The sequence below is a fragment of the Oreochromis aureus genome, linkage group 12 (genome assembly GCF_013358895.1).
Source record: "Oreochromis aureus strain Israel breed Guangdong linkage group 12, ZZ_aureus, whole genome shotgun sequence".
In the NCBI taxonomy this organism is placed as follows: Eukaryota; Metazoa; Chordata; class Actinopteri; order Cichliformes; family Cichlidae; genus Oreochromis; species Oreochromis aureus.
Window position 1 is genome coordinate 23,868,821 of NC_052953.1, and position 25,154 is coordinate 23,893,974.

General features: G+C 41.5%; 1 protein-coding gene and 1 non-coding gene across 2 annotated transcripts; one reads left to right on the forward strand and one right to left on the reverse strand.

Annotated features, from left to right (window-relative positions):
* Positions 1–870: 870 nt before the first annotated feature.
* Positions 871–11,805, forward strand: fam81b (family with sequence similarity 81 member B). The gene is made up of 9 exons (XM_039621086.1): positions 871–879; positions 1,076–1,122; positions 1,626–1,833; positions 2,900–3,018; positions 4,419–4,548; positions 6,481–6,587; positions 8,696–8,831; positions 9,878–10,079; positions 11,325–11,805. The coding sequence occupies exons 2-9, from the start codon at positions 1,085–1,087 to the stop codon at positions 11,447–11,449; spliced, it is 1,065 nt and encodes a 354-aa protein (XP_039477020.1). The 5' UTR covers positions 871–879; positions 1,076–1,084; the 3' UTR covers positions 11,450–11,805.
* A 188-nt stretch (positions 11,806–11,993) lies between these two features.
* Positions 11,994–12,066, reverse strand: trnaf-gaa. The gene has a single exon. It is a non-coding gene; the product is annotated as a tRNA-Phe (tRNA).
* Positions 12,067–25,154: the final 13,088 nt, after the last annotated feature.

Sequence of the window (25,154 nt, forward strand, 5' to 3'; positions counted from 1 at the left end):
CTTGTACAAATAATCACATGTTGTGTTTCACAGTCTCAGTCTAGAACCTGACCTATCTGGTACAAGCGGTTCCTCGTTGTTGGTAGCCTCAAAAATTTAAGGTTTAGTGCTTCACCGAAGAAGCCACACAGGATTGAGCTTGCTTTTTTATTTAATTTGAAGTGCTTTCAATAAAAAAACATGTCTGCCACCCTTGTTCCCACAGGAACAAGCAAATCCAAGCGGTCCATGGGGGAGTCTGTCTTACTTTTATCAGTGCAATACGGGGATTCAGTGACTCTGGATTTTAATTAAATTACAGAGCATTTGTATTTGTACAGTCATTGCCCACCCTAAGCTTTATTTAAAGCTCTCCACGATAAGCATTTTCTGGCTTGTAGGACTAATTAAGAGGAGGTTTAATGATGCACTTTCGTGGTCCAGCGCAAAAGAGCCTGGATTAAACTGTATTTTAAACTATTAGCATAATACAGTAAGGCAAACTTCAGGGAACTGGAGTGTCAAATGCAATATTTGAAGGCAATACAAACTATCAAAGTTGTGATGAAAAATAACAGCAAAAAATTGAAAAAGGTATTAGGTTATCTCATTAACGGCTTTTTAAAAAGCTGGTGTTTTGAGGTATGTTGTCACGAGAACTGCTGCTAAGAAGGCTGACCAGTTTCTCAGCAACATTTCTACGAATTACAACTATGTTCACGCTTTCTGGTCATCAAATATTTTGCAGAGTTAAACTGCCTCGCCACATAGACAATGCATTTTTTTTGCAAGACTGTTCACACTGGCAGGCAGGCACACCCCCATGAAAGGAGACCACAGTTACCAAGTGACAACACAAACACATAATCTCTAAAGCTGGCTGAAGAACAGCACAGACCTGTGAGTATTCTTATATGACAAATAAAAAATTAGCAACATTTGTTTAACGTCTTTATCAAAATGATCAAAATGTCTCGCGATGCTCCCAGTGAAAGATAAAATATATAATATGCTTATTTTAACAAAAAGAATTGATAAGGAGGATATTTGAGTGGAAACTATCACACTAATATATTTAATACATGTCTCTTTGTAGAGAATAAGGATGTCTCATCATCAGTCTGACACACAGAGTCACACAAGGTAACCTTTCTCATTCGCATATCTGTATTCAGTGCATACATTCAGTATGTTGCAGTCATTTACTTTTCACTTTCAATTTGTGTGGGTTACTAATTCAGTTTAAATTCCGATCTGCGCTTAAGAGGTGAACAAGATGTGCGTCGACCGCTCGCTGATGGGATTGAATTAAGGTTGTGAACCTTTCTAACACCGCTGTGAATCAAACTGATAAAATTAATGCTTAATCCTCAACAGCCTCAGACAGGTCCAACACAGCATGCACAGGGACATGAAGACAGAACCCAAGGGCATGAAAACCAGTGTACAACATTTCAATCCATCTTCATTCTCTCTCTTGGTAGATGAACTCTTTGTAGAATTGCACTTTAAAATGACTTTTTTCTTCTTCAACATGACTTTACAATATTTACAACACATGTTTTTGCATCTTCTAAATAATAAAAACCCTAATAAAGAACTTCTAAAACATAAGCTTGTTATTTTTTGTTTACTTCCTGATTAAGGCCAGATGTCTTGGAAGGTCGTTTGAGGAGTCAGGATAGGCCGCTAGCTGTGCTGCTAGAGCAAGCTCTCAGAATCAAAGAGGAGGTGACAGCTGGTCTGCAGTCCAGCCATGGCTCTGTCCAAATTGAGGCACTGTCCCGCAAGCTGTTGGAGAATCACATACTCACCATTACGCGTATTGTTAAACAACTCAGCATGGGCATACAGGTATGCAAGGTGGTGGAAGTTAGTTGTGGAAAGTGCTGTTGCATGCATGTTTAGGTATTAAAGTATTGTGTAAGTCTTTTTCTTGTTTTGTGTGGAATATGCTGTACGTCTTATTAGGTGGGTGAAGTCAAGCATATGTGCTGATTGTCTCCTTTTCTGGCTGTTGTCTTCTCCTTGTATTGTTTGATGTGCAGCACACCCACGCCGACTCATGCCCACAAACTCCCAGCTGATTTGATTGCACCTGATAGAATGGTGCAGCGCTCAAATAAAGCCTACTTGACTTCTCGCCATCATCAGCTCATGCACATTTTGTCTGTATAAGCATAAAGTGATAATGTGCACAGTATGTGGTTAACTCAATACTCTTAAGTTATGCATTTAAATTCTAACAGCTATTCTCCTGACAGTCAAGCAGAAGAACTGCAAAAGAGTACACGGATCTTTGTCTCGCGGAACAAGTGTGAGGGTGTTTGGAGTCATCTTTCACTGAGCAGAACATCAAACCACTCTCTGAGAGCTGCCTTACAGAAGTAGGGCACCGGAATGAAACATTCAGCTTCATTAGTGTATACCAAATGGGCCATTAGCATGATTAGAGGCTATCATTGTTTGAAATATTACATGAATGCCAACAAACTAATTAATCCTGCAAATCAAGAAGCAATCAACTAAGTAAAGGACTGAATACTTTGCAAAATCAAATGAAAGCCACATCAGACAGTCACACTGTTTGCTTTCATGATAATGCCAGAGGGTAATGCATTTGATTTGAGGTTATTTTACACATGCAGCCTATACAGCGATCAGTCATGCAAGTGCACTGATGAAATTCTGCCAGTTTGAAGTGAGCTTTTGTAGCGAAGCATATGAAGTCGTTTGCATTTAATGTTTATCTTGATGGCATGGAATGCTGCATAATTAGTTCAAATCCGAAGCTTTCTGCTGGTACTTTCCAAACAAATTATGTACTTCCTCATCTGGGTTTTCACTTAATTTGCTGGGAAAACAGTCACATTTTTTTTTTTAACAAATGTGAAACATGCTGTCTTTGTTCTGGGTAAAGGAATTAGAGAAAGAGATGGCCCAGCGGGACTCTGTTACCTCTGGAATGGCGCACGCTGTTCAAAACATGGACCAGAAAAACACAGCTGGCGTCGGAGACTTGAGAGGAAGAGTAGCCAGGTAGGCACTGTGTGAGTCCTGGGTCAGACATTGTTTTCAAATGCTGAGGTAAAAACTGCACAGCAAGTGAAGGAAACAACAAGGCATTATTTAGATTCACTGGAGTGATCTGACGTCCCTCGCTGATACCCTGCGTGTTTTTCTCACTCACTAATGAAGTGAAATTGTTTAGCCTTCATTCTGTCTAGCAACTCTTCGCCATTGCGCGACCTCAAATCAGTCCTGGCATACACACAGACACGCACATGCACAGATGCAATTATTTTGTTCCCACCTGGGTGAGGTTCCCAGGTTTAAATGCACTTTAGATGCTGATTAGCACTTGCTCGTTATTCTGTGATTCTGTGCACATCACACTTACTGCACCGGATCGCTGAAAAGTGTCTGTCATCCCACATACATTGTGATTGGCCTTTTGATGTGTAGTTACCTAGACCTAATTATTTCTAACACTTCTGGCATCCACTGATCAGTGCATTTCATGTGTAAAGAGATAGAAGACCAAGATATGTCATTTACAAAGTGGCCTGTCAGTGAGATTTCAGGGGGTGGAAATGGGGCTGGAGATAGCCTATTATCAAACAAACCCCTGATGCGGGGTCCAATAAAGAGAGAAGAAGAAAAACAACTGGTCAGTGTGATAGCCTCTTTCATGTTGTTCATAATTAATCAAGTAAGCTAAGGGCCAGTGTTTTTTGTGTTGGTTGGCACTGATCAGTGAAGCCATTAAGAGAAGCACTGGACTGGTCTCCAGGGAAAAAACTCAAATTTCAGACTAATCGTTTATCACAAATATTTTAAAAACACGCACTCACACAGGCAGGCCCAATAAAGCCGTAAGAGAAAGCCTTAACAGGCTGACATCTTGAACCAAGCAATGAAAGGAAGGAAGTTTTACTGCCATGCTGATTGAAAGAGTTGCTGCAGTTGATACTTATCACTTCAACTGAATTCAAAGTTTGCTAAAAGCAACATTTTCCAAGTCAGAGGCCGTAAGTTGTGTTTTTGCAACGTCCTGATTGCTTTTGCTGATAAAGAAATTTCTCACTAAATTTATTCTCATAGTTTTGTTTTTTTTGGTGGGGGGTGGGGGGTGTCTTGTAACAGTGAGTCATTAGCAGATGCAAGCAAGTGACCACTGAAATGTGTTCAGAGTAACCATCCTCACTGCTAAGGTTTACCAGAGCCTCTTCTTCTTATTTATGTCATAATCTCGCCTTGCGAATTGATAACAGCAGCAGTGTAACATTTTTTCATTCTAATTTTGCGGTTCTAGTATAGAACTTCATTTTTTTCTAGTCTTTTGCTCGTCACTCTGTCTTCACACCTTCCCCAAACTCCCATTTTTCTCATTCAGTGGTCTCTCACCAGTTCTCTGTTCTTCCCCACCAATATCGCAGGTGTGATTCCAGCATTGCCAAGCTCAGCGCTGACGTGAGCTTCAGAGAGCAGCAGGTGATCAGACTGCAGAGGGAGGTTCGAGAGCTCAGGGAAGCTGTGAATGGACAGCTCAAAGAGCTGGAGGACAAGGTGGGGAATAACGTATGCATGCTGACAAGAGTTTAGCAGAAAAGGAGTTAAGAGAACAGTTGAGCAAAACTTTGTACTGTGTGCAAATCAGCACCCCCACTACACCAGTGCCCCAATGAGAGTTTTCACAAATCATAAGTTAATATTGTAACACGTATTTGCCATATTTAGGTTCTTTTTGTCTCTGTGACATTCATGGCATTAAAAGCATTATTCTCCAGTATGATGTACTGTTTTGTTATTATTATTATTTTTTACATTTTTAGAGAGAGGTTGCGTTTATTTGAAAGCTTGACGCATGGAAGGAATCATAATCTGGTAATATAAACAGTATTTACCCTCCCTGTACACTTCATTAGGTACACCTTGCTAGTAATGGGTTGAACCTCCTTTTGCCTTCAGAGGTGCCTGAATTTTTTGTGGCATAGATTAAGCAAGGTCCAAGAAAACCTCCTTGGAGAATTTGGTCCATATTGATATGATAGTATTTCACAGTTGCTACAGATATGTCAGCTGCACATCCATGCTTTGAATCTCTTATTCTGCCACATACAAAAGGTTCTCTCCTGACTGTGGAGGCCAATATTCGCATAGGCTGTGGTGTCCAAACAATATTCATCTGGTACTAAGATGCCCAAAGCAAACAAGAAAATACCCACTCATCATCACACCATCATCACCAGCAGTCTGAACTGTTGGTACAAGGCGGGACAGATCCATCCTTTCATCCTGTTTGAGCCAAATGACGACCCTAACTTTTACAGCAACTGCACATTCATCAGCAAGGCAACATCTTCAGTTGTGCAGTTTTGGTGAGGTCGTTCAAATTGTAGGTTCAGATTTTGTGTTTTTAGTTAACTGGAGAGGTACATTTTGTTGTCTTCTGCTGCTGTAGCCCATCTGCTTCATATCTTGGATGTAGAAAGTGGTTATTTGACTTCAGGTTGCTTTCTCAGCAGCCTGAAGCTTTTAGGCCATTCTCCTCTGACCCTTGGCATCAACAAGGCATTTTCACCCTAAGAACTGCCACTCACTGGATATTTTCTCCTTTTCGGGTCATCCTAACCTAACCTAACAAATGCTAAGGTTGTTTAGGAAAATCCCAGTAGATCAGCAGCTTCTTAAATGACCAGGCCAACCTGGCACTAGCAATCATATCACGTTCAAAGTCGCTTAAATAGCCTTTTATCTCAAATATTCAGTTTCAGCTCGTGATCTTGACCACGTCCACATACTAAAAATCCACTACGTTAACAAGCAGTTAAACAGGTGTACCTAACAAAGTGTCCCAGTGAGTATATTTTGCTGTTTATCCAAGAGAGTATGGCTAGCTGAGCTGTGATGGGATGACATTTGGAGCTTACTGCTGCTGAGTGAGACTGACCTTATCAAACAAACTCAGAGGCTCAGTCGTAACCAGAGTTTGAAAGAAAGAAATGAGATGGGAAATAAATTCAAATGGGATGTCAAGGTCGTCATAAAAAAGCTTTCACCCCACCCCCACCTACACCCTACCTTTTATTTTGACAAGGTCAGCATTATAGAAAATATGAAAACCCTGGATTACGATAAGTATGTCACATATTATAATGCTTTTTACTTGACCTAAAGCAACCAAAAGTGCCTTCAACACTCTCGCTGATTCAGCCAGCCTTCAGTTGTGTTGGTGGCACGGGGTGGTAAATCACCGTGATGACAGCACATTTGCTGTGGGCCAGTGGTCAAGCGCCTACCATAAAAATAATTGAAAACGCATACAAAGTGGGTCACCGGTGTAACTCTCAGTCATGAGTGGCCACAGGAGTGGTGCATGGCACAGTCTGCTCAGCAAAGCAGAAAACACAAAGGGGTAAAGGTCAGAAACAAAGCTGACGATAAAAGACGCTCCAGCTTGGTATGACAGATTATGTTTGTGTGTTTTCTTGTCACCAGATTCATGTTGAGCTTAGTAGACTGGAGGCCTTACTGACAAAGTCTTCTAAGGACCTAAAACACTCGATGTCTGATCTGCTTGGACAAGTTAAGCTACTAGAAGACAAGTAAGACTGTTAATCATGCAACAAACCTAATGTTGTGGTACTAATGATTCCTGGAGACACCCAACACTGCACCAGGTCATTCCATGAATTTAGCTGCTGATCATGCATTTTCTGGCAGCTACTGTGAAAAGTTGACAACTTTCTTAGTTGATTTGCTTTTTAATAGTGTTCCTCAAAACACCAACATCAATTCTTACCTACAGCCATTCCCAACTATGTTTACAGCTGCTCCAGGGCTACACATTCCCAAGCCACATTCACCCTGAAATATTAATGCAGGAGGCACAATAATGGTGAAAGCTTGTTGTCCATTTCCTATTCCATCTGAGAAATAATCTCAGCTGGAAGCAATATAGAAACATTTCAGGAACAGAGAGACGCCAACGATAGATATGTTCTATTTAATAATGTTGTACCTGCAATGGAAAGCAGCCCACTGATCATATTAGAGCCAAAAGAACAGATAAAAATAGGCGATTTTTGTGTTTCTGAAATGCGTCACAATAATAATGTTGAAAACAAGCAAAAAAAAAGAGGCTTCCTTTATTTTATTTGGATTATAGATTTAATATATTACATATCCATCCACCCACCTAGGCTGTGCTTGACCATTGATGGATAGAGCTGAAAAAGATGAAACATACCGAGTGATGTTGTCTACACGTTACTCAACCTAATTTGTTTTTTTGTTTTTAAGTGGCCAGGTCATTTTTTGAAAGTAGGCACTGCTGATGTCAGAAAGACACTCTCTACAAAGAGAGTTCATTAGATTTTGCATCCTGGATGTCATTGGTTCTTTTTGTTCTGACTGTCTCATGTATGACTACACTGAGCCACACTTGCTGGGAGATTTTCTTAGATGCAGTTTAGTCATTAAAGGCCTCATTAGTCTCAAGAAGGTAGTCAGTCAGGATGACCTTTGTTTTTTAAGTGATGAGATCAAGTGTCTGCTGGAGGTAGCGATGCAGGGACAGTTGGGCACTAGAGACCATGTCTGCAGATATAACAGAAAAACATTTGTTCTTTGTTGGCAAAAACAACAATACACCCCACAAAGATATTTTGAAAAGAAATAAATATGCCAGACAAGGTCACAAAGACTTCAAATTAAAGGGCATCGCAAACTGTCCCTTTGCATTTAGAAGCTGACTTTCAAATATGTGCAGACAAGCGCATTCTGAAAACTCAACTGTCATGTTGTCTAGTGTCAATGGGAACCGCATTAGGCAGCTAGAATGATAACGGAGTGCAGCATTGTCACACCTGTACAGAAAAAATGATTTGCAGCAGTGACACACAGGCGAGTGCCCACTGATTGTCTCAAGGACACTTTAGACAAGAGGGATAAGACTAAAGAAGGTCTCGAGGTACTTGCTTTTTGAGTCCTATAGTATTACACAGCCCACACAATATTTCAGTCAGTTTGGTTGCAGCTTCCATCAGAAACATTTCAATACTGTTTATCAAATGAGAACCACATGCAGCTTTCAATGATCACCTCCCCATATATTACAAAGAGAGAAACATTTATATGGTCCAAATACAAATACAGCATTCAGAGCTACAGAGCCACACAGTGACCATCGAGCACTTTTTAACAGTTCATGCAGATTCATGCACAAAATTTCCCACCACTGTTTTTCTCACTGCTGTTTTGGTATTTCTCAGTGGTGAGCTTGACGTGACGTTAAGCAAAACAAGAAGCACTGTTGCTGATGAAGTCTCACGTCTGATTACCAGACTGTGAAATTATGGTGAAATTATGAACACTGACTTTTTAACAGCTAAACCTAAAGCATGTTCCTTTTATAGTAAACTTACAGGTTACAAATTATTAATTTAGTACTTTCATTCTCAATCACACCATAAATATTTTACTTGAAAGCTATTTAGTAGATGTGGAAGTGCCAATAAAGCATTGGTTTTCTAAATAGACACAAACTTTATTTCCTGTAGGGCTAAACTAGCAGAAAAGAATTGCTATGTCCTTGAAAGTTGCAAGACTGTAAACTTTTAGATCCTAAGACGCTTATAATGAAAAGTCTTTACCTAAATGTAAAGAAGTAAAGCCTATTATGGTTCACTTTGTATTCCTTGTGTCTTTGCAGGATGACAGGAGAGCTTGACGAGGGCAAGGAGCAAACAGCAAAGCTGAGGACCTGGACAGAACAACAGCTCAAGAGCTCTCTCCAGTCACATGCCAAGGACAACCAGGAGCTGGTTTCACTATTACAAGACAAAATGGTACAATATACATAATGGCTTAAAAATGTTTGACATGTACACTCACTGAAAACTTCATTAAGTACACATGTTCAATTCTAGGCATATTGACAAGCAGATGACCTGCATCAGAATGGGGAAGGTGATTCAGCTGACTTTGAACGTGGGGTGGTTGTCAGTGAACAGGAAATTGAGGCTATACTTTGCACAGCTCACTAAAAGCGAACAATAGGAGATTGAAAAAATGTTGTGTGGTCTAGTGAGTCTCTCAAAGGGCCAAACGTGTCACACCATTGCACCCCCACCACCACCCTGAACCACTGATACGAGACAGGGTGGATATATGATTCATGTTGTATACACCAAATTCTGCCCCATAAATCATGGATCCATCCTGTCTCGTATCAGTGGTTCAGGGTGGTGCTGGGGGTGCAATGGTGTGGCACACGTTTGGCAAACAGACATTCTGTACTTAAGTAGAAGTACAGATACCAGTGCTGAAAAATACTCCAGTAAAAGTTGAAGTAAGTTGAATTTTTCTAAACAAAGATACTCAGCTTGAATCAGGTAAGTAGAACATGAGCAGAGAAAAAAGGGAAAATAAAAAATAGCTCTATTTTCTGTTGCCTAGATTGTAGAGGGTGACTTTGCCTCTAAACAGGAAAATTAGTAAGCAAGAGGTTCAGCCTGTGGGAAACCCTGAAGTCAGTTGTAGCGCTCAGTGTGGGGAAAAGAATCACAACTCACAATCATTTCTATTGAGAGCTCCAGTAGACTATGATCAGCTGACATGCTCCTCTTTGTGGATGGACACAACTGAATTCAACCAGATGTCAGCAGATGTTTCATGAGTTGTCCTGGCTGATTTCCATCCTCTGCAGTGACAGTACACTGTTTACTCTACTTAAGTACAGTAACAAAGTACTTGTACTTTGTTACTTCATTACTTCCCACCTCTGTTACGATTTATTTATTAATTTTGGATGTTGTGGACTATAGTATGAAAATTATATAACTACCCTCTGCCAAGTTTAAAAACTGAATTTTCATGTGTATGCTGTGCTTAGTTAGGGGCGGAGTCTAGATTGGCTGACCGCCTGCTTGCCCTGGAGGCACGTGTGGAGAAGTTTGACATCCAGCAGAACCAGGCTGACCGCAGTCGGCATGATCAGCTGAAACGCTCAGAAGACAAACTTAGCAGAAGAATAACCTTAGTGGAGAACAACCTTCATCAGGAGCTGCAGCTGCTCAAACAGCAGTACCACAAAGGTGGGTGATCACTGCTGGTAACTTGCTGTCATCAGAGAGCAAACACACATGTACCGCATGTTCTTCACCATACACGTCAAGGAAAATAATGGACATGCGAGAGCAATTCGCAAGAGTGTGAAAAATAGAAAGAAAAGAAAAAAGAAAAATACTTATAATAAGTAATCGTAAAATGAATATAAGCGATTAACCCCACCAGTCAGCCAACATTTATTTTTACCACAAATGAGATGTTTATTGTTTCCTTTAATTACAGTAGTCACTGACTTGGTGTTGATATGTTAAACAGGAGTTCAGCTCGGATGCTTTCCAGCTCATCATGTGGTCTAATAATTGGCTGTACAACAGCAGTATAAAGGATCTTATCCTGCACATATGTAGTTACAACAAAGCTAGTATGCTGCGAGCCAATCCACAGGAATAGGCAGTCACCTAGCCTGCCAAATACTCTAGCTCGTCTCCCTGTCATGCTGCTGTTGACATCCATCCTCATCTCATTTCCCAGGATGCCTGACACTAGATCTCACATCTGCCTCCCTTCCTGACAGTCTCTCTCACTCCACAGCTCTTATTAAAGAGCAGACATATAGAAAAGTGCCCAAACTTCCCTTGGTAAATAAGACCATGGGTAAACTGATCTATGAATCACTACTCAGCCACTGCTAACAGCGCTCCAGAGCCATTCATCCACTGTGCTATTTTAAGTGTGGGATGAAAAGAAAGAAGGAGACAGTATGAGAGAATAAATGCATAATTGATGAGAGTTGTAAATATTCGTGGCAAGAAAGACATTGAGTTATGGAGTTGGAAAGAGGAGATACTTAATATCTCAAAGGGAGCCTTTCAACCTCACAGTCTGTTACTTCCTAGAATACATTCTGTAATAAAAATGCATCAGCTCTATGTACTATTACATAATTAACTATGTATTAAAAATATAAGTAATGATTGGGAGCAATTAAGCATAGAATAGGGGGGGGAGATCACAGGGACAGGAGACACAGCAAGATGAAGGATATCATTAAATCAAAAATAAAACACAACTATGACAGGTTTAATGCAGTACACTTTCAGAATTAGAACTAGGATGGTTTTTAAAGACTTAATGTTATGAGCACACAGGAGGAAAGTCCTTCCAGTCCCATCATAGCACTTCCCTCATCCAGCAGCAATGACCTGAATTATTTTCACCTCAAATGCTTTATGTTCAGTGATGATTTATGCACCCTGCCTCTGTTTGAATAGGGTTCCAGTCTGTGCATGATGCAATTGAATCACTGAGTCAGATATGTGACATCAAATCTCGCCTTGACAAGGAGAAGCTTGAGAAGGATATCAGCTACATCCGCAGCAAGGTGACGGAGTGCTAGTGACATACGCTAAAGAGGAACTTGTTTTTTCTTGTCACACCTATCCTGAAGCAAAAGCTTGGATCAAAGGCTTGGAAGTAAAACCCTCTGGGTGTTACTACATCCATCTTTAAAAACAAAAAAACACTGCTGTTTTAACTGTATTTAATCTACCTGCGCTTTAAAAACCAGGTAAATGATCCAGTAAGTACTGTATATTAGCAAATCACCAAGAGCTGCTATTCACAGTAAGATACCTACCTTTTCACAACATTTTGAACTTTGCAATGTTTTGACTGTAAAGCCTTTAAATACCATTGTACTTAAATGATATCACACTGATAAACTTGTGTATTTTGAATATTATTTTAGTATTATCTAATAAAGGATGTATTTTTTAAATATACAAATACTTTCTTGTTTATGTAAACAGATGTCAGTGACTTTCATCTTACAGACCTCCTCAACTGCAAGAGTAATTCAGTTTATCGTATAGTTATTCAGCTAGGAAAGTAATACCACAGTCTTTTGGGATGATTGATGTCGTGGGACATATACAAAAAACTGCCGAAACCCGGGATCGAACCAGGGACCTTCAGATCTTCAGTCTGACGCTCTCCCAACTGAGCTATTTCGGCCACACATGCGTTGAGAGGGAGGGGGACACAGGGGCATGGGTGGGCCACGTGATGCGTTTGGCTAGTTATGATGTTGTTCATTGTGCTCTTACGTTACCCTGCAACACTCCTTTATTAATCTATAATGGTGTCACCTAACAGATATTAAAATAATGTTAAAAGCAACCATGATGACACAGTCCGTCCTGCCGGACAGTTACTTATCGATTTTTGCTATTCGGCTCGGCCCATAACCAGGAGTTCATATGAATTGATGATGTTGCGTCAGTGATCAGTCAGTGAAGCTCTCAATCTTTCAGTGGTCTGAAATCTGAAGGATAAAAAAGAAAACTAGAAAGCGAAAATTTCAGAAGAAATTTTATGTGTGCCTATGCCGCTGCTAATCACTGTAGTTTGCCATTCATACGGCTACAGAGAGCAAAACTCAGAAGAGCAGCCATTCTCCACCATGAACTATGGTAAAACAAACACCGCTCACGCTTCACAGATGACAGCTTACAGTTTTGTGTAAAGATGAAGTTACTTCATTACAGCGCCGATTTGCAGACGCTGTGCACACAGGTTCATGAGCAGAAGTCCCATTGTACCACGGCAGACCCGACAATGTTTGCATGAACACGCTTGAAGCATTACATTATGGACCACTTTTCACACATGCATTCACTTTTTGTTTTTGTTATTTTTACACAGTGTTCTGAATTATGAACAATGGTCTACAGCCAATCTTGTGTATTATTATACAAACTTTGGTTGTGAGATTCAGATAACTATTTAATAAAAGCTAAATATTTTATATGAGAGTAAGAAAGAAAAGTATATCTTTGTGTCCACCTTTCTCTGTTAATGCCCTAGCTGCCCCTGCACAGTTACCAGCTGTCAGCTACACAAAAAGGAGCTTGGTCTTTGTCTCTCAGAAACAACTCATAACTTCCCTTCAACTCATTCATGTCACCTAAAGTGTAAACCTGTTTCTCCATCACCAGTTCAGCTCTGATGATTCAGTAAGGACATCTCCTGATTTCATCTTCATGCTCCAGCAAACATCAGCTGATACTAGAAATTAAAATCAAAAGAATTCTAACAACAGCTGATCAAGCTTAAACGTGCTGCTGTTGTTTAGCGCGATAAATAAGAGCGAACAGCCGATCATTGATCAGTTTCATGATTGACGTTTCAACACGCGAGAGAATGACAGGGGAGGCTTCAGTAACGACAGAATAAATCATAATGTTTTCTCTGAATGTGGGACGATTCCGTTTGTAACGGCAACTCTATGAACTAACCCTAATGAATAAAATAAAGTCCAACGTCAGTAACTTAGTACGCACACAGCTGTATATAAACTCCCGTGGCATTACGATTGTAAAAGGTCAACGAAAATAAATTACACCTAAACTCGGTTTATATCTGACCCAAATAGAGAGCGACCGGTGCTGACACGAGTTTCACCCGCCTCAATATAAGCCAAGCCTGGGTGCTTTTTCACGAAGGGTTGCTAGCGGGCGCGAGCTAACTATGCTAGCGGCGCTAGCTAGCTAGCCGGCTATCAGCAACACATAAGAGAACTGCTGCTAAATAAACTACACCTAAACTCGGTTTATATCTGACCCAAATAGAGAGCGACCGGTGCTGACACGAGTTTCACCCGCCTCAATATAAGCCAAGCCTGGGTGCTTTTTCACGAAGGGTTGCTAGCGGCGCGAGCTAACTATGCTAGCGGCGCTAGCTAGCTAGCCGGCTATCAGCAACACATAAGAGAACTGCTGCTAAATAAACTACACCTAAACTCGGTTTATATCTGACCCAAATAGAGTGCAGTTCATAACTTCTTACCTGAAATTCAGTTCACCTCACGCTCCTGCCTTCGCTTTCCCTGATCCATGATTGACCACCGCGTTAGCAATCGCCTGCCCGGCCTCATATGTCTCGTTGGCGGCATGTCCTTTCTGTCACACACCGGTGGGTAGCTGCCCTCTGTTGTAGCTCCACCACCAAACAACTCAGTTATTTTTTCCACATCCAGCTGTAACTCCGATTCTATGCGAGCATTTGCGAGAGACCAGGAGGTGAAACGACAGAGAGAGTCCCTCGCTATCCATTTGCAGCCAAGGCGCGGCAGTTAGCTAGGTAGCCAGCTAGGTAGCCGGCTAGCTGTCAGGCAGGACCGACGTAGTCAGAGCACTGTCGCTAAATATGGGATGTCTTGATAAAACAAGCAGATATTTGAAGTTTACACACCTACATTCTCGCCTGAAAATATCTTAAAAGCTTATTTTGTGACCTAGAAACACGAATAAAAGACATATAAAACGAAGTGGTGGCCGCCATTGTTCACTCTGTAGAGGCGTGCTATGAATTGTGGGATATTGAGTTTTCCACCAAGCATTACCGTAACTTTTGAATGATTTGCGCAACCTTAAAAATTCCAAGGGCTCCTGAAAGCAGCGACGCCAGCGCACCGTTGAAATTGTCATCATTACGGTAATCCAAATAAGGGTACACAGGCTGTACCACTCCCGGCATACCACTAGAGAGAGCCAACACACCACAAATGAAGTCTGTTTATTTGGCGCCAAAAGATGAATTGGCCTAAATTTGCACTAAAATATTAATATTTAAAAAACTATAAAAGTTATAAACACCAAAAGTCATAACATAATAGTCCAGCTCCAGCCGCACAAAATGATCTAACATATGTAACCCTAATGTCAAAACTGTTTGGCAGAGGAGCGGGAAAATTTTCACTAAAATATTAATATTTAAAAACTATAAAATTCATAAACACCAAAAGTCATAGCACACCATTCCAGATCCGCCGCACAAAATGAGGTAACATATATGAAGCTTGTCTCAAAACTGCGGGCGTGATACGTGCGAAATTTAGGCGGAAGATGGAGAATAATAATAATAAGAACTAGAAAGCGAAAATTTCAGAAGAAATTTTATGTGTGCCTATGCCGCTGCTAATCACTGTAGTTGCCATTCATACGGCTACAGACAGAAAAACTCAGAAGAGCAGCCATTCTCCACCATGAACTATGGTAAAACAAACACCGCTCACGCTTCACAGATGACAGCTTACAGTTTTGTGTAAAGATGAAGTTACTTCGTACAGCGCCGATTTGCAGACGCTGTGCACACAGGTTCATGAGAAGTCCCATTGTACCACGGCAGACCCGACAATGTTTGCATGAACACGCTTTGAAGCATTACATTATAGACCACTTTTCACACATGCATTCACTTTTTGTTTTTTGTTATTTCTACACAGTGTTCTGAATTATGAACAATGGTCTACAGCCAATCTTGTGTATTATTATACAAACTTTGGTTGTGAGATTCAGATAACTATTTAATAAAAGCTAAATATTTTATATGAGAGTAAGAAAGAAAAGTATATCTTTATGTCCACCTTTCTCTGTTAATGCCCTACCTGGCCCCTGGCAAAAGCTTTGCTAGATCCGCCCCTGCACAGTTACCAGCTGTCAGCTACACAAAAAAGGAGCTTGGTGTTTACAGGGAGTGCAGAATTATTAGGCAAATCAGTATTTTGTCCACATCATCCTCTTCATGCATGTTGTCTTACTCCAAGCTGTATAGGCTCGAAAGCCTACTACCAATTAAGCATATTAGGTGATGTGCATCTCTGTAATGAGAAGGGGTGTGGTCTAATGACATCAACACCCTATATCAGGTGTGCATAATTATTAGGCAACTTCCTTTCCTTTGGCAAAATGGGTCAAAAGAAGGACTTGACAGGCTCAGAAAAGTCAAAAATAGTGAGATATCTTGCAGAGGGATGCAGCAGTCTTAAAATTGCAAAGCTTCTGAAGCGTGATCATCGAACAATCAAGCGTTTCATTCAAAATAGTCAACAGGGTCGCAAGAAGCGTGTGGAAAAACCAAGGCGCAAAATAACTGCCCATGAACTGAGAAAAGTCAAGCGTGCAGCTGCCAAGATGCCACTTGCCACCAGTTTGGCCATATTTCAGAGCTGCAACATCACTGGAGTGCCCAAAAGCACAAGGTGTGCAATACTCAGAGACACGGCCAAGGTAAGAAAGGCTGAAAGGCGACCACCACTGAACAAGACACACAAGCTGAAACGTCAAGACTGGGCCAAGAAATATCTCAAGACTGATTTTTCTAAGGTTTTATGGACTGATGAAATGAGAGTGAGTCTTGATGGGCCAGATGGATGGGCCCGTGGCTGGATTGGTAAAGGGCAGAGAGCTCCAGTCCGACTCAGACGCCAGCAAGGTGGAGGTGGAGTACTGGTTTGGGCTGGTATCATCAAAGATGAGCTTGTGGGGCCTTTTCGGGTTGAGGATGGAGTCAAGCTCAACTCCCAGTCCTACTGCCAGTTTCTGGAAGACACCTTCTTCAAGCAGTGGTACAGGAAGAAGTCTGCATCCTTCAAGAAAAACATGATTTTCATGCAGGACAATGCTCCATCACACGCGTCCAAGTACTCCACAGCGTGGCTGACAAGAAAGGGTATAAAAGAAGGAAAAACTAATGACATGGCCTCCTTGTTCACCTGATCTGAACCCCATTGAGAACCTGTGGTCCATCATCAAATGTGAGATTTACAAGGAGGGAAAACAGTACACCTCTCTGAACAGTGTCTGGGAGGCTGTGGTTGCTGCTGCATGCAATGTTGATGGTGAACAGATCAAAACACTGACAGAATCCATGGATGGCAGGCTTTTGAGCGTCCTTGCAAAGAAAGGTGGCTATATTGGTCGCTGATTTGTTTTTGTTTTGTTTTTGAATGTCAGAAATGTATATTTGTGAATGTGGAGATGTTATATTGGTTTCACTGGTAAAAATAAATAATTGAAATGGGTATATATTTGTTTTTGTTAAGTTGCCTAATAATTATGCACAGTAATAGTCACCTGCACACAGATATCCCCTAAAATAGCTAAAACTAAACACAAACTAAAAACTACTTCCGAAAACATTCAGCTTTGATATTAATGTGTTTTTGGGTTCATTGAGAACATGGTTGTTGTTCAATAATAAAATTATTCCTCAAAAATACAACTTGCCTAATAATTCTGCACTCCCTGTATGAGAGTAAGAAAGAAAAGTATATCTTTGTGTCCACCTTTCTCTGTTAATGCCCTACCTGGCCCCTGGCAAAAGCTTTGCTAGATCCGCCCCTGCACAGTTACCAGCTGTCAGCTAAATAAAAAAAGGAGCTTGGTGTTTATTTCTCTCAGAAACAGTTCATAACTTCCTTCAACTCATTCATGTCACCTAAAAAAAGGTAAACCTGTTTCTCCATCACCAGTTCAGCTCTGATGATTCAGTAAGGTCATCTCCTGGTTTCGACCAGCCGCTTCTACAGCTGTGGCTCCAGCAAACATCAGCTGATACTAGAAATTAAAATCAAATGAATTCTAACAACAGCTGATCAAGCTTAAACGTGCTGCTGTTGTTTAGCGCGATAAACAAACAAGAGAGAAAAGCCGATCATTGATCAGTTTCATGACTGAAGTTTGAACAGGCGAGAGAATGACAGGGAGGCTGTCATAAAGTTCAACATCAGTAACTTAGCGCGCACACAGCTGTATAGAAACTCCATCGTGCTAGCTACCACGCAGTACGAGTTATTATAACTGATTGTAAAAAGTCAGCACAACGAAAATAAACTACACCTAAACTCGGTTTATATCTGACCCAAATAGAGTGCAGGTCATAACTTCTTACCTGAAATTCAGTTCACCTCACGCTCCGACCGGCAGCCGCCTGCTTCTCCTGCCTCGGTTTCCTGATCCACGATCTACCACCGGTCGATCGGGCGGTCGCCTCGCCGCCTCGTTCCCGCATGTTCTTTCTGACACACACCGGTGGATAGCTGCCCTCGGTTGTAGCTCCGCGTCAGCGATCACCAAACAACTCAGTTATTTTTCCACATCGACCAGCATCTGGACAATCCACCGCCTTTCACTGTTTGTACCGTTACTAAAAAAAAAACCCTCATCGGCTCATAAAACGAAAAATAAGTCCAGCTATGACCCTGAGTCAAAAAGACAGCCAGCTCGGGTTAGCTAGCTACCTGTCTAGCTCTTTGCAGGCACCGAAAACATCAGAGCTAATATGGGATGTCTTGGTAACACGAGCAGATATTTGAAGTTTACATCTGGCCAATCCACCACCTTTCACTGTTTATACCGTTACTAAAATGAATAAATAAATAAATCATCGGTCCATATAAACGAAAAAATAAGTCCAGCTAAAACACATACTGTCGGCGGCGACCGGTGCTGACACGAGTTTCACCCGCCTCAATATAAGCCAAGCCTGGGTGCTTTTTCACGAAGGGTCGCTAGCGGTGCTAGCTAACTATGCTAGCGGCGCTAGCTAGCTAGCCGACTATCAGCAACACATAAGAGAACTGCTGCTAAATAAACTACACCTAAACTCGGTTTATATCTGACCCAAATAGAGTGCAGGTCATAACTTCTTACCTGAAATTCAGTTCACCTCACGCTCCTGCCTTCGCTTTCCCTGATCCACGATTGACCTCCGCGTTAGCAAACACCGGTCGATCGGCGGTCGTGGCATGTCCTTTCTGTCATACACCGGTGGATAGCTGCCCACTGTTGTAGCTCCGCGTTATAGCACCACCAAACAACTCAGTTATTTTTTCCACATCCAGCTGTAACTCCGATTCTGTGCGAGCATTTGCGAGAGACCGGGAGGTGAAACGACAGAGAGAGTCCCTCGCTATCCATTTGCAGCCAAGCGCGGCAGCTAGCTAGGTAGCCGGCTAGCTGTCAGGCAGGACCGACGTCGTCAGAGCACTGTCGCTAAATATGGGATGTCTTGATAAAACAAGCAGATATTTGAAGTTTACACACCTACATTCTCGCCTGAAAATATCTTAAAAGTTTATTTTGTGACCTAGAAACACGAATAAAAGACATATAAAAAGCGAAGTGGTGGCCGCCATTGTTCACTCTGTAGAGGCGTGCTATGAATTGTGGGATATGGAGTTTTCAACACAAGGATAAAATCTTTTCGGCTGTACTACTCCCGGTATACCACTAGAGAGAGCCAAGACACCACAAATGAAGTCTGTTTCTATGGTGCCAAAAGCAGAATCTTTCTCAGGAGCCTAGAAATTGGCCTAAATTTGCACTAAAATCTAAATATTTCAAAAACTATAAAAGTTATAAACACCAAAAGTCACACCATACTAGCCCAGCGCCAGCCGCACAAAATGATGTAACATATGTACCCCTATTGTCAAAACTGTTTGGCAGAGGAGCGCGGGAAAATTTTCACTAAAATATTAATATTTAAAAAACTATAATATTCATAAACACCAAAAGTCATAGCACACCATTCCAGATCCAGCCGCACAAAATGAGGTAACATATATGAAGCTTGTCCAAAAACTGCGGGTCGAGATACACTGCAAAATTTCAGGCGGAAAAAGGAAAATAATAATAATAATAATAAGAATAATAAATCCGACGAATAGTAATATGTGTGCCTCTTGTCATAGGCACACATAATAACTAGAAAGCGAAAATTTCAGAAGAAATTTTATGTGTGCCTATGCCGCTGCTAATCACTGTAGTTTGCCATTCATACGGCTACAGAGAGCAAAACTCAGAAGAGCAGCCATTCTCCACCATGAACTATGGTAAAAACAAACACCGCTCACGCTTCACAGATGACAGCTTACAGTTTTGTGTAAAGATGAAGTTACTTTGTACAGCGCCGATTTGCAGACGCTGTGCACACAGGTTCATGAGCAGAAGTCCCATTGTACCACGGCAGACCCGACAATGTTTGCATGAACACACTTTGAAGCATTACATTATAGACCACTTTTCACACATGCATTCACTTTTTGTTTTTTGTTATTTTTACACAGTGTTCTGAATTATGAACAATGGTCTACAGCCAATCCTGTGTATTATTATACAAACTTTGGTTGTGAGATTCAGATAACTATTTAATAAAAGCTAAATATTTTATATGAGAGTAAGAAAGAAAAGTATATCTTTGTGTCCACCTTTCTCTGTTAATGCCCTAGCTCCCCCTAAAAGCTTTGCTAGATCCGCCCCTGCACAGTTACCAGCTGTCAGCTACACAAAAAAGGAGCTTGGTCTTTGTCTCTCAGAAACAACTCATAACTTCCTTCAACTCATTCATGTCACCTAAAGTGTAAACCTGTTTCTCCATCACCAGTTCAGCTCTGATGATTCAGTAAGGACATCTCCTGATTTCATCTTCATGCTCCAGCAAACATCAGCTGATACTAGAAATTAAAATCAAAAGAATTCTAACAACAGCTGATCAAGCTTAAACGTGCTGCTGTTGTTTAGCGCGATAAATAAGAGCGAACAGCCGATCATTGATCAGTTTCATGATTGACGTTTCAACACGCGAGAGAATGACAGGGGAGGCTTCGTAACGACAGAATAAATCATAATGTTTTCTCTGAATGTGGGACGATTCCGTTTATGTACGGCACGGCAACTCTATGAACTAACCCTAATGAATAAAATAAAGTCCAACGTCAGTAACTTAGTACGCACACAGCTGTATATAAACTCCCGTGGCATTACGATTGTAAAAGGTCAACGAAAATAAATTACACCTAAACTCGGTTTATATCTGACCCAAATAGAGAGCGACCGGTGCTGACACGAGTTTCACCCGCCTCAATATAAGCCAAGCCTGGGTGCTTTTTTCACGAAGGGTTGCTAGCGGCGTGAGCTAACTATGCTAGCGGCGCTAGCTAGCTAGCCGACTATCAGCAACACATAAGAGAACTGCTGCTAAATAAACTACACCTAAACTCGGTTTATATCTGACCCAAATAGAGAGCGACCGGTGCTGACACGAGTTTCACCCGCCTCAATATAAGCCAAGCCTGGGTGCTTTTTCACGAAGGGTTGCTAGCGGCGCGAGCTAACTATGCTAGCGGCGCTAGCTAGCTAGCCGGCTATCAGCAACACATAAGAGAACTGCTGCTAAATAAACTACACCTAAACTCGGTTTATATCTGACCCAAATAGAGAGCGACCGGTGCTGACACGAGTTTCACCCGCCTCAATATAAGCCAAGCCTGGGTGCTTTTTCACGAAGGGTTGCTAGCGGCGCGAGCTAACTATGCTAGCGGCGCTAGCTAGCTAGCCGACTATCAGCAACACATAAGAGAACTGCTGCTAAATAAACTACACCTAAACTCGGTTTATATCTGACCCAAATAGAGTGCAGTTCATAACTTCTTACCTGAAATTCAGTTCACCTCACGCCCTGCCTTCGCTTTCCTGATCCATGATTGACCACCGCGTTAGCAATCGCCTGCCCGGCCTCATATGTCTCGTTGGCGGCATGTCCTTTCTGTCACACACCGGTGGGTAGCTGCCCTCTGTTGTAGCTCCACCACCAAACAACTCAGTTATTTTTTCCACATCCAGCTGTAACTCCGATTCTATGCGAGCATTTGCGAGAGACCAGGAGGTGAAACGACAGAGAGAGTCCCTCGCTATCCATTTGCAGCCAAGTGCGGCAGTTAGCTAGGTAGCCAGCTAGGTAGCCGGCTAGCTGTCAGGCAGGACCGACGTAGTCAGAGCACTGTCGCTAAATATGGGATGTCTTGATAAAACAAGCAGATATTTGAAGTTTACACACCTACATTCTCGCCTGAAAATATCTTAAAAGCTTATTTTGTGACCTAGAAACACGAATAAAAGACATATAAAACGAAGTGGTGGCCGCCATTGTTCACTCTGTAGAGGCGTGCTATGAATTGTGGGATATTGAGTTTTCCACCAAGCATTACCGTAACTTTTGAATGATTTGCGCAACCTTAAAAATTCCAAGGGCTCCTGAAAGCAGCGACGCTGTGCGCACCGCTGAAATTGTCATCATTACGGTAATCCAAATAAGGGTACACAGGCTGTACCACTCCCGGCATACCACTAGAGAGAGCCAACACACCACAAATGAAGTCTGTTTATTTGGCGCCAAAAGATGAATTGGCCTAAATTTGCACTAAAATATTAATATTTAAAAACTATAAAAGTTATAAACACCAAAAGTCATAACATAATAGTCCAGCTCCAGCCGCACAAAATGATCTAACATATGTAACCCTAATGTCAAAACTGTTTGGCAGAGGGCGCTGGAAAATTTTCACTAAAATATTAATATTTAAAAACTATAAAATTCATAAACACCAAAAGTCATAGCACACCATTCCAGATCCGCCGCACAAAATGAGGTAACATATATGAAGCTTGTCTCAAAACTGCGAGGCGAGATTCGCTGCAAAATTTCAGGCGGAAACTGGAGAATAATAATATAATAACTAGAAAGCGAAAATTTCAGAAGAAATTTTATGTGTGCCTATGCCGCTGCTAATCACTGTAGTTGCCATTCATACGGCTACAGAGAGCAAAACTCAGAAGAGCAGCCATTCTCCACCATGAACTATGGTAAAACAAACACCGCTCACGCTTCACAGATGACAGCTTACAGTTTTGTGTAAAGATGAAGTTACTTCAGACAGCGCCGATTTGCAGACGCTGTGCACACAGGTTCATGAGCAGAAGTCCCATTGTACCACGGCAGACCCGACAATGTTTGCATGAACACGCTTTGAAGCATTACGTTATGGACCACTTTTCACACATGGTTGGTGTACCCACACAGGCAGCTGTAGCTTTTCAACTCATAGCCCAACACACACCCAAAAACAGCCAAGAGAGCACAGACTTTACACCCGTGGGTCCACCTCCCTGCAGCGGCACTGCAGACCACGCCCGCCACACATATCAAACACGTAAAATAAATATTTATGCACTTTTGCATTCACTTTTTGTTTTTGTTATTTTTACACAGTGTTCTGAATGATGAACAATGGTCTACAGCCAATCTTGTGTATTATTATACAAACTTTGGTTGTAAGATTCAGATAACTATTTAATAAAAGCTAAATATTTTATACAGGGAGTGCAGAATTATTAGGCAAATGAGTATTTTGTCCACATCATCCTCTTCATGCATGTTGTCTTACTCCAAGCTGTATAGGCTCGAAAGCCTACTACCAATTAAGCATATTAGGTGATGTGCATCTCTGTAATGAGAAGGGGTATGGTCTAATGACATCAACACCCTATATCAGGTGTGCATAATTATTAGGCAACCTCCTTTCCTTTGGCAAATGGGTCAAAAGAAGGACTTGACAGGCTCAGAAAAGTCAAAAATAGTGAGATATCTTGCAGAGGGATGCAGCAGTCTTAAAATTGCAAAGCTTCTGAAGCGTGATCATCGAACAATCAAGCGTTTCATTCAAAATAGTCAACAGGGTCGCAAGAAGCGTGTGGAAAACCAAGGCGCAAAATAACTGCCCGTGAACTGAGAAAAGTCAAGCGTGCAGCTGCCAAGATGCCACTTGCCACCAGTTTGGCCATATTTCAGAGCTGCAACATCACTGAGTGCCCAAAAGCACAAGGTGTGCAATACTCACAGACATGGCCAAGGTAAGAAAGGCTGAAAGACCACCACCACTGAACAAGAAACACAAGCTGAAACGTCAAGACTGGGCCAAGAAATATCTCAAGACTGATTTTTCTAAGGTTTTATGGACTGATGAAATGAGAGTGAGTCTTGATGGGCCAGATGGATGGGCCCGTGGCTGGATTGGTAAAGGGCAGAGAGCTCCAGTCCCACTCAGACGCCAGCAAGGTGGAGGTGGAGTACTGGTTTGGGCCGGTATCATCAAAGATGAGCTTGTGGGGCCTTTTCGGGTTGAGGATGGAGTCAAGCTCAACTCCCAGTCCTACTGCCAGTTTCTGGAAGACACCTTCTTCAAGCAGTGGTACAGGAAGAAGTCTGCATCCTTCAAGAAAAACATGATTTTCATGCAGGACAATGCTCCATCACACACGTCCAAGTACTCCACAGCGTGGCTGGCAAGAAAGGGTATAAAAGAAGAAAAACTAATGACATGGCCTCCTTGTTCACCTGATCTGAACCCATTGAGAACCTGTGGTCCATCATCAAATGTGAGATTTACAAGGAGGGAAAACAGTACACCTCTCTGAACAGTGTCTGGGAGGTTGTGGTTGCTGCTGCACGCAATGTTGATGGTGAACAGATCAAAACACTGACAGAATCCATGGATGGCAGGCTTTTGAGTGTCCTTGCAAAGAAAGGTGGCTATATTGGTCGCTGATTTGTTTTGGTTTTGTTTTTGAATGTCAGAAATGTATATTTGTGAATGTGGAGATGTTATATTGGTTTCACTGGTAAAAATAAATAATTGAAATGGGTATATATTTGTTTTTGTTGTTGCCTAATAATTATGCACAGTAATAGTCACCTGCACACACAGATATCCCCTAAAATAGCTAAAACTAAACACAAACTAAAAACTACTTCGAAAACATTCAGCTTTGATATTAATGTGTTTTTGGGTTCATTGAGAACATGGTTGTTGTTCAATAATAAAATTATTCCTCAAAAATACAACTTGCCTAATAATTCTGCACTCCCTGTATGAGAGTAAGAAAGAAAAGTATATCTTTGTGTCCACCTTTCTCTGTTAATGCCCTACCTGGCCCCTGGCAAAAGCTTTGCTAGATCCGCCCCTGCACAGTTACCAGCTGTCAGCTAAATAAAAAAGGAGCTTGGTGTTTATTTCTCTCAGAAACAGTTCATAACTTCCTTCAACTCATTCATGTCACCTAAAAAAAAGGTAAACCTGTTTCTCCATCACCAGTTCAGCTCTGATGATTCAGTAAAGTCATCTCCTGGTTTCGACCAGCCGCTTCTACAGCTGTGGCTCCAGCAAACATCAGCTGATACTAGAAATTAAAATCAAATGAATTCTAACAACAGCTGATCAAGCTTAAACGTGCTGCTGTTGTTTAGCGCGATAAACAAACAAGAGAGAAAAGCCGATCATTGATCAGTTTCATGACTGAAGTTTGAACAGGCGAGAGAATGACAGGGAGGCTGTCATAAAGTTCAACATCAGTAACTTAGCGGGCACACAGCTGTATAGAAACTCCATCGTGCTAGCTACCACGCAGTACGAGTTATTATAA